We start from the raw sequence: 10,107 nt of genomic DNA, 5'->3' as shown, positions 1-10,107 counted from the left end.
GGGGGGAAACGCTCTCGCGGAGACTAGGTGCAGTTAATTACTATCACGTAGAAATTTTCTCTTAATACGGTACTAATGTGGTTGAAATAAACGCGGTACTGAAAACCTTATGAAATTACCAGTTTTTAAAGTAGCAAAACTAAAATATGACTCTGTCGATACTCTTGTAACGTATACATTGCGTCAAAATGGTTTGATTTTTAATGTGATTACACACCGACCTAGTGGTTGGCAGTCATTGAATACTAGGTTCGTTGGTACTGGGAAACTTAGGGCTCCCAAGCTCAATGGCTAACTCTAGATCATTTGCTTGGTACCAGGAACTGAATTACACAAAGGCAGAAGAAGAATTCAAATAATTTTGTGCTCAATACGATGGATAATTCGATCAAAAAGGCGATAATAAAATTACCGAATATACGAACAAACTTCTTGTTAATATCTATGGATAAAGTTACGGCTAATGCCGGCGCGGAAGTAGTTGCATGTAATTTTGTGTGATGTTTCATTTCCTAATCAATAAAATGCAGTTTTGTTTGATAAAATATCTTTTTTTTTCCCTTTTTTGAATAGTCACTTTTTTCTTGCATGGTTGATTGCAATCGGATTTATTATAGGAAAAGGGAAAGCCATCCTAACGCATGCAGTATTGATTCCCTGTACAGCCGTATAAACTCCCAAGGAAGTGTATAATTTCTATTCAATCGGAATTAGTAATTAACTTTAGTTTATTTATTCATAATCCATTCCTTTTACCCATTACATTAAAAAGAGCCACCAGCTACTATCTGCGCATCATAAGCTACAGTTGCTTTCAAGTGAACAATGGTTACTAAAGTGATTCCATTCTCCAACTCTGATCAAGATGATGTGACCGTACCGTCGAAATGGAAAATTTTTAAACTACAGCGTATGATTCTGCTTGTCTTCGATTGCTGGCCGTCAGATCATTTAAGACGTCCTTGGTATATGAAGGCTTTTGCCGCCATTAATCTACTAACGCTTGCGGTGTGCATTCTGGGTGAATCACTGTATACTATCCAATCTTACCGGAACGGTCGTTTAGACGAAACTATCGAAAGCATTTGCCCAACCGCATCTCGTATCTCCGGACTCATACGCATGAGTTTCATGCTAAGCAACAAGCAAAAAATCGTGAACGTTCTTAACAGGATCAGCAACATAATTCAAAGTAAGTAAATTTTCTAAGGCGTTGTTGGCTTCCTTACCTCAAGCTTGTCCCAAGATCTTGTGATTTGGAGAACCAAATCACTTACTCCATAAGTGTTTGCATATTTCAAGACAAAGTGAAAAAAAACTATCACCAAACACCAAATGTTCATAAATCGTTTGTTTATGATCTTTATTCTACTGAGCAGATCAGCATCCACGTGAAAATAGTGATACTACTCGATTAATGTTACTCGGACAACAGTTTACGAAATATATGTTGTATGGAGGTTACGGTGTCGGTGCATTATACGGTGTTATACCGTACATCATCATGACTTACAATTGGTTTCAAGGCCAATATCCTCTCGTAAAGCATCTACCATTCAAAATGTTGTAAGCACAGAGACGCATTACCGTCTAACGTATAATCAAATAATATAAACACCTTTTTTCCACAGGCTACCATTTGATTCGCAAGATCCGGTCTTGTTTACATTAACAACCATATTTCTTAATTATGCCTCAATTCCTACCAATTCCTCGATGTTGGGCGATGTTACACTGTTCAACGGGATCTGCCTATACATTTCTGGTCAGTTTCAGGCCATCAAGTTGGAATTGGAAGCTATTTCAGCGACACTCGACAATAACTCCGTGAAGAGCTCCGCTTCCGAAACTCGACGTGTAAATCTCGAACTAAGGCGCATCTGTAAGCGTCACCAGGATATCATTGATTTGGTGGCAGAAACTCGCAATGCTTTTGCGTCTAACATTCTAATCATTTACATCTTCGCATCTATCATGATATGTGTTGTTTGCGTTGCTGCAAACACAGTAAGTATGTACCTTGTTGTAGTGGAACTTTCTTACAAATATAGGTTTTATTCACTACAGGTCGAAGGAGTTTATAAGCTCATCTATGTACCCTACACGATGTCTGTACTCACGTTTTTGTTTTTTCACTCGTACAGTGGAACGATCATCTCCGATTCGGTACCGCATGCAAGCTTTTAATTTCTCGATGCACTATTTGATCAAATCTTTACCATATATTTCAGAGCGATTCCGTACAAACGATGGCGTACGATTTCCCTTGGTATCGATTCGATTGCAACACTCGTCACCTTATTCAAATGATGATGATTAGAGCTCAATACGGATGTAACGTTGACGTTCCATTTTTCAGCACATCCTTGGTCACCTTCTCAGTGGTATGTTTGCTGCTGTAGACATATTAAACACATATTAAAGATAAATAAATTGTTTTTTTTTTTTATTTCTTAACAAAGGTCCTGGCCTTAACAAGATAAATAAATAATTATCATTTCCACTTTTTTACAGATCGTTCGAACCGCTTCATCGTACGTCACATTGATGCAATCGTTTTTGTAATGTGCAGCGTTGTGTGTACGGGAGTGCAAAAATAATTACACTAGTGAAATCATAAATGCCCGATCCATTGTACTTCAGTTGCTGCAACCGTTTAGTTTCATATAACTAAACAAAAAAAAGTAGATACAATCTGCACCTGATACACAAGACGATCATTTAAATTACTCAACATTAGAAGCCGTAGTTCCTTTACCTCATGGTATTAAGTGATATAGTTCATATTTTTAATTCTTATTTTAAATGGGATAATTGAATCTTAAAGAGGGTTATTTTGAATCCCAAACCTGCATTGCATACTTTTAGGCGCCGCTTTTCATCGCCGAGTCCTAGAGACGAGTTTTGGCTTGATATTCACGTTCGAAATAGTGCTTATGGTGTATTCAACTAAAAACAAAAAAGTTTATACAATATTATCATTACACTATTGAACAGAAGATAGAGAATGTACAACGAAAGATGAGACAGGGAACCATTACTTACAAAAATAATTTAATCTTCTCAAACTTAAATTACAACAATCGACGCCACGCACATAATAATATAATGTGTTGATAACTGTATCCTTTCTAGCTCTAAACATGTCTATCGTTAACCTATTCAAATGACGCTCAAATCTCTGAAGCAAACTTCCTGCTTTCGGCTGAATGCTAAAGTGGCATCCATTGTGCAAAGCTCCCGTATCATGAACAATGCTATGCTTGGCATCATTCTATCATTTATAGGTCCATCATCAGCAACCTTTCATCTTCTGCACCTGATCTGTCAACGGCACGATCATCCACTAAGACCACACAAAGGTCTTGCACAAAGGAAAGCAGAACACAAATGAAGCTAGTAGAATGTGAAACGAAGGATAGAAACACGAAACGAAAAAATAAGCTCAACCTAGTCGGTCGGATAGTAGTACCCAGTCGACATACATTAGCATTGCATACGCACAGCACACCGCACAACCACCACCGGGCTAGGAATTGGACAAAAGATTTTAATTATATGCCTTAATGAGTCTAATAAAAGAAGATAATTATCTATGCAAAATCGAGCGTCTGTGAGCACCGTACATGGTGCCACTGTCTGTGGGCAGTGTGTGGAAAATGAGATAACCATAAAGCTGGCAATCGGCATCCACCGGTACCGTTTTTACTTTCCTTTTATCCGGGCAAAACACGGCCACCCGATGGGTGCTGTTTGCTGCTGGAATCAAAAGGACGCTTCAGGATTCCGCGTTTCATTCGTTTGCCTTTTTTTCTCATTGTAGTTTGCCTTCGCTAGCCCATAATTGGTATGATTAGCGGCTTGCTGCTTTTATGCAACTAAGTTTCATCGAGGCAGAAAATCGAACGAAAGAAATTATATCATGTGCTTTTACTATATTTTCACCATGCTCTTCATTTTACTTTACCACCGCCGTGTGTCGTCACTTTCGCGACTTTCCTTTCGGGGTGACATTTTAAATTAATAAATTAATTCTTCTTTTTTTTGCTAATTGAATACATGCAAAACATATAATTTATTGTCCAGGGTACCATATTTTTACTGCGCCACACATACACACAGTTCGTTCTGAGATGCTAATTTATGCAAAACATATTTAATCCTTAAATTCCTGTCGTGTTCCACACGGGTGAACCCGGTTGCTAGTACAACAACCATTTTGTTGAAAGATTATTCACACCGATGTGAAGATGAAGATAGGAACTGGAAAAAAACACACACACACACACACCACGGTAGGGCCCATCTGTCTTCGACTGAACTTACCATTCCCTACGTCCCCTCCCCCCCCCCCCCCCCCCCCCCACAAAAAACCTTCACCTCATCTTCACCAGCTGGTTCATATTCATTAGGTGCAATCATTCTTCTCGGTCGGTCGGCAATGCACTGCCCGGCCAATTACTGCCATCACTGATAGTCCCCTCTATCTCTTTCCCCCACTCCCCCCCCCCCCTCCCCTCCTCAAAACCGCCTTCGGAAAACCGGCGATCCTGTCACCCGATAATCTTTTGTTGCAATTTGTTCGGCACCGCTGAGCACCGGCCGACATCTTAAGCTGCTGTGTGCACCGATTGTAATTCAAACCCCTTCCCGTGGCGGTAATGCCCGGCAGATGCAACACAATGTCTGCAGGGATAGTAATGCAGGGTACGCCGCAGAGCAGCCTGATTTGCTAAGACGATAATCCATCGGTAAGTTACGGCGCTACTTACGGTGGGTAAAGCTGCAACACAAACATATACAGCGGGCTGGAAAGCGCGCCGTACGAACAGGCAGAAGTCACAAGTCTCGGCGAGCATTCGCAATGGGAAGGCACGTGTGTAAATTGTTAATAGCTACCCGTGATAAGTGTTGCCTGAACTTACCGACCCGTGCGCAACGGTGTCGTGACCACCGTCATCATCATCATCATCATCATCATCGCTACCAGGGCGGTGCAAGGCCGGGCAAGGATCCCGTACGCGATACAAACGTATGTGGGCTGCATTCCGCTGGCCAGCGAACCATATAAATATTTCATGTTTCCGTTAATCTCTTCCGTGGCCGCCGTGTCCCGTGTGGGACACATACCTCCGTTGGCGAGCAAAACGAAGGATACGTTGCGGCAGTGTAAGATTGAGTGAGTGTCCGAATGTACGCCCCTCACACAATGGAACCATGTTTGCTTTGGTCCGATATTTACTGAAGCCGACCATCAATCACGCCAACGGGCGACAGGATCTTTTGACTCTCGCTGTCACCTCAGCTCATGGCCTGCGCTTCGTTCCGAACCGCCCAAAATGGGTACGCTGCACACATACGTCTTGCAGTCGGGGGCACGTGGCGTGTCCGAATCAACCGCGGCACACTAACACGTCTAAGAAACAGATGCCACACTTCCCTTCGCGCACATCCCTTCCAAATTGGCATACTGTCGGCAGGGTGGAAGGAATTGAGCTGTACCGAAGCGTAAAACCGAAACTATGCGTACGCCGCGTGTACAGGAATGCAAGATGATGAATTATGTTGACGTCCGGTCGGGCAATACCAGCCAATGGCTGGCAATAACAATCATAACTGAGCCGTAAAATGGATAAAGGAATAAATATTCATACCTGATTATCATATAAATAAATTCATAAATTCATCAAAACAGCAACATCATGGGTACGGTTAATGGGCATCCTGGCCCCCGGAGCGGAGGTGGTGGGGGGGGGGGGGGGGGTGAGATAGGAGTGGCAGAATATGGCATGCAACATGTCCGGTATCGTTCGATTGCCAAAGTGCATACATGCAGCTTGTGACCCGTGTGACCATCAATACCGATTTTAATTGCTTCTGGGCAACGGCATCATCATCCAACGGGAGGGAACCGTCCTACGATGCTGCACCGAAACGGACACAAAATGGGCGACCAGCGTTCGGAAGTATAAGGGGCAGTAATTTAATTAAGCACATTCAAGATGCGCTTCTGCTTTAGGACTTCTTGCGTTGTGGAGCGAAGCATATTGACAGGGACACAGCATACATAGTGATTCAAATGAATAATTCCTAGACCGGACGAGCAGCACATCACACTGCTGGTTCGTTTTAACCAACTTGTGAGTAATGTAATCTAAACTTTCGTTTCTTCATACAAGACCCACAGAAGGGTTTTTTTCACTGTTTCGGTTAAGAAATTTATCTTTTTTGTTCAGTTCAACATTTTCTTATCCAAGAATCAAGGATTAAATGTTTCTAGGAGACGGATATTGGTTGATTTGTGATCGAGGAAACAGAACATAAATCACACAGCCCTTCCTGCTTGAAACTTGAAAGATATACAATCCATGTACCGGCGACAAACTGATTTATACCTAATTCCTCACGACGGGTAAAAAAAACGCTCACAAATTGATGGATTAAGCCAAAGTTTGGTTCCAAAAAAAAAAAGTCTCATCTAGATCGTTTCTCCCAGTTTTAAAAATGGTTCATTCAACTAACAAATAACCAACCATTCAGCGCAGAAATCAAAAACACAACGGTATTAAAGTTTTTCAATTTAAGTTTTTAATAATTTTATATATATTTAAAGAAAACCATAACAAAATAATACTTAAAAATGATGTAAAATGGGAGTCGTAAAAATTGGCCTATCTTTTAATAACTGTAACAAAAAATGTAAACATTATAAAATATTAAACAATTAAACAAAATTAAATAAAAAATAGTTGAATACATTTCTTCATTTAAATACATTACCAAAATAAATCATTAACACAAATGTGCCGTTTTTTATACTAAATACCTATATTACACGATTTAATGCATACCCTCGTCGTTTTATAGATCTATTCATTCGGTAAAAGCCGACCTGTAATAAACAGTCATAATGTTTGTCGGAAGGCAATAAAACCGGGTAACCGTTTCGTTCCTGGCCCCAAAACCATCGACCCTTTGCCAGAATTCCACACACCGTAACCGAAACTATCGTCCACTCAATCACGTCGTCCAAAAATTTTGTAATTTTGAATGGTCACCAGAGTCTCAGCAATAGCATCGTCACCGGCCGTCAATCCGGTTGCGGTCAGACCAACTTTTTCCCATCGGCCCAGCACGGGCAATACTAGTGACAACTTGCCCCGCCCGAAGTGATGCATGGTAACGCTCCACTACCACCGTCGAGGGAAGAATTGTTATCCTTTTTCCGTTATCGGAACCGTATCCGAGCTGCTTGTGACACAACAACACCCGCCCAAAAGATCCCCACACCGACCACAAACTCCATCGTCTGCTGGTACCGAGTCGACCGCATGATCTTCCCAGCCTGAAGATGGGTAAAGTGATTTTAATTAATTTCATTATCACAGAATGAAACCTCTGGGAGCCAACTGGTGGCCAATGGCTAGGTATCAAACCATGCCTGCAAAAGGTACGATACTACGGACGATGATGGACCGCCGGAAAAAGGGTGGCCAACAGCCGGGCGGGAATGAATGGAGCTTGGAAATTAGGAAATCCATCCGTGTCTTGCTACCGCAGTGCGTGTACGCTAGCGTCGGATGAACGTTGCGTAAAGTAAATAGATACATCAACGACAAACATTCCCTGCGTAGCTTTTGCCCGAAATCGGTGACCCCCCTTCCGGGACGCTGTACGGTGTGTGCGGCACATTTTACGGTAGTGGCTCTTTTTTAATTAAAACTTCCTGTAGTAGCCGATAGTTCTCCGTCACTGTCCTTAAAAAAGAGATGCTGTGAGTGGAAGATTACATGTGAGGAAAGAAGAAAAAACGCACTCAGATGTAGCATTTTACTGCCTTAAGAATGGCAAAGGGTAGAATGATAGACAAAGGTTCACCTCATTTGCAGACGAAACAATCATTCGAAGAGCTGGGATATCAACGATCTTTTTTTTTCTGAATGGGAATTCTGCGTAATTGTCGGTATTCTGTCAAGCGGTATGTACTTGTACTGATTAGCTAAGAGCTCATACGTTTAGTTTAGTTTATAACATCAATTACTTGAATTATTAAATATTTACTATACTTAAGTTAATTTATACTATACGTTTACGTTTCTAACTGAGATCAAATTACTAACAGTCTACGAATCATCATTATTATTCTACGAAGCAATCTATTTATCTGTAACGATCCTAAATAATATACATTTATTTGAAAACGCCGATTGTACCGGTACCGTTTAACCTGGTGTCGAACAATCCGTCTAACTCGGAAATGACAGTTCCATCGACAAGTTGACATATTAAATGGAAAACCGATGATGGCAAATACTGAAAACCTCAATTCTGTATAATAAATGTTGCTCAAGTTCGATAAAAAAAAATAACACATTTCTTTTAAACCGATAAATCTCTAAGACAGGTAAGAAAGTAAATATATAAAACCCTCCTAAAATACATTACATACTTTAATATTTGTCAATAAAAAGAAATGTACCTTTTATTCGTGTTATCGCCATATTCGGCTAGGGCCGAGCCCCGGCGAGCACAGATAATTGACGTTCCACTGTATTAGCAAAGGTCTTTTACAATGCATCTTTTTTTTATAAAACGCCTAAAAGTATGCAATTCGATTGTACTGAATCGTTTTTACTGTCTAAAATATGCGTTTTTAATGTTTTTTTTTCATACAGAGCGACCAGATGGTATTCAAATTATGTTTGTATTAACATTTTTTTTGTTACATTCTAAGGCAAGAGAACAAACGTCCTAAAAGATTCGACAAACAAGCCAATCGAATTCGTGCAGAACAGGCTATACGAATTTGTGCAATATACTGCCTTTATGAAACGAGTCTTTTTTTCGTGCTATAGAGACTAATTTGAACGTAATCTTTAAAATGTGTTTTCCGATTAATTTACCTGCGCTCATGCAAATAATATATCTGTCTAAAACATCTTAAACAACCGCAAACTTCTTTTTTTATTTGAATCACCGTATATTTAACCGTATTGTATATGGGAAAAAAACTTTCCCATACAGCAAACATAACGAGATGATAAACATAATTAAATTTATTATCTGTTTTTTACACATCCTCACCAGGCAACGTTGCTAATACGAAAACTGAGAAACTTTTTATAATTGAGACCAATATAATTAGCAAACATTACCAGCCTTGAGTACAGCATCTACATCAAGCTTTTTTATACCTTTCCGACCGAAACGGGCATTCAGCACGCAAGTCGTACATGATGCTATGTGCCAAGTGCTTACCGATGATCCTCCTAGTCGACACACTGCCTTCGACGTAAGTGGCAAACCTACGCATCGGGTTCGATGTGGTGATGAGCATAGAACAGCCTCCACAACCACACCTCTTCATCATCGAAATGGTACAGACCAGAGAGAGAGAGAGAGAGAGAGAGAGAACAGGCAGCATCGTTACGGGTGGGTTCGGTGTTTAATATTCTGTGTCATCATATCTATTATATTTTAAAATCTAATTTACATATTACCATACTTGAGGCTGGCAGCACGCAATCGGTTGAAGAAAGCTGGTCAGCTGATGCGGATCTTCCATCTCACCGTTTTACTACGAACTGCCACCTTAACCGTGCTCCCAAGCACCATCACAAGGATGAATAAACATCCACCCTTGTGCGAGTGTATTCTTTGGGGACGTGTTTCCACCTCCAGGCCCGCTGGCCGAACGCGCCGAATGTTGGGCAATTGTGGCCTTGTTGAGGTTGTGTTGCGAATGTTTAACCAAAACCTTCCTTCCACTACCAGCCATGGAGTCTTATATTACCAGAAAGATGCTACAATGCTGGTAACCGGGTAAGCTGATCTAATCTAACCTCGGTTTTCCCGAGCGTACCGGGCACACTTGTCTAGCCGGACGATACCATCACCACCCAGCCTGAAATGGTTGGTTACAACGCTTGTGCGAGCTAAGCTCGTGCGTGCGTGTGTCCTACGGCGATCCGAAGTTTCCGGACGAAAACTTCAACCAAACCACCCAACGACTGCATCTTTCGAACCCTCTCAGCAAATGTTATTGAAATTCCGCAACGTTACAAAGCGCAAGCGGAGGAAGAAAAACCAACTACACCCCCGAACGAA

At 41.1% G+C, this 10,107-nt stretch overlaps 1 protein-coding gene across 1 annotated transcript; it reads left to right on the top strand.

The window, feature by feature from the left end:
* The first annotated feature begins 215 nt into the window (after positions 1-215).
* Positions 216-4,321, top strand: LOC125761064 (odorant receptor 22c-like). The gene is made up of 4 exons (XM_049421857.1): positions 216-1,566; positions 1,632-2,166; positions 2,232-2,384; positions 2,515-4,321. The coding sequence occupies exons 1-4, from the start codon at positions 1,418-1,420 to the stop codon at positions 2,563-2,565; spliced, it is 888 nt and encodes a 295-aa protein (XP_049277814.1). The 5' UTR covers positions 216-1,417; the 3' UTR covers positions 2,566-4,321.
* Positions 4,322-10,107: the final 5,786 nt, after the last annotated feature.

The sequence above is a fragment of the Anopheles funestus genome, chromosome 2RL, assembly GCF_943734845.2.
Source record: "Anopheles funestus chromosome 2RL, idAnoFuneDA-416_04, whole genome shotgun sequence".
Classification (NCBI taxonomy): domain Eukaryota; kingdom Metazoa; phylum Arthropoda; class Insecta; order Diptera; family Culicidae; genus Anopheles; species Anopheles funestus.
This window is presented reverse-complemented; position numbering and strand designations above follow the sequence as displayed.

Excerpts from the sequence above, each read along its gene's own strand:
- LOC125761064 (XM_049421857.1), top strand. The coding sequence starts at position 1,418 with ATGTTACTCGGACAACAGTTTACGAAATATATGTTGTATGGAGGTTAC. Across the intron at positions 1,567-1,631 it reads CATCTACCATTCAAAATGTT|GCTACCATTTGATTCGCAAG; the intron begins GTAAGCACAGAG and ends TTTTTTCCACAG. Across the intron at positions 2,167-2,231 it reads GAACGATCATCTCCGATTCG|AGCGATTCCGTACAAACGAT; the intron begins GTACCGCATGCA and ends CATATATTTCAG.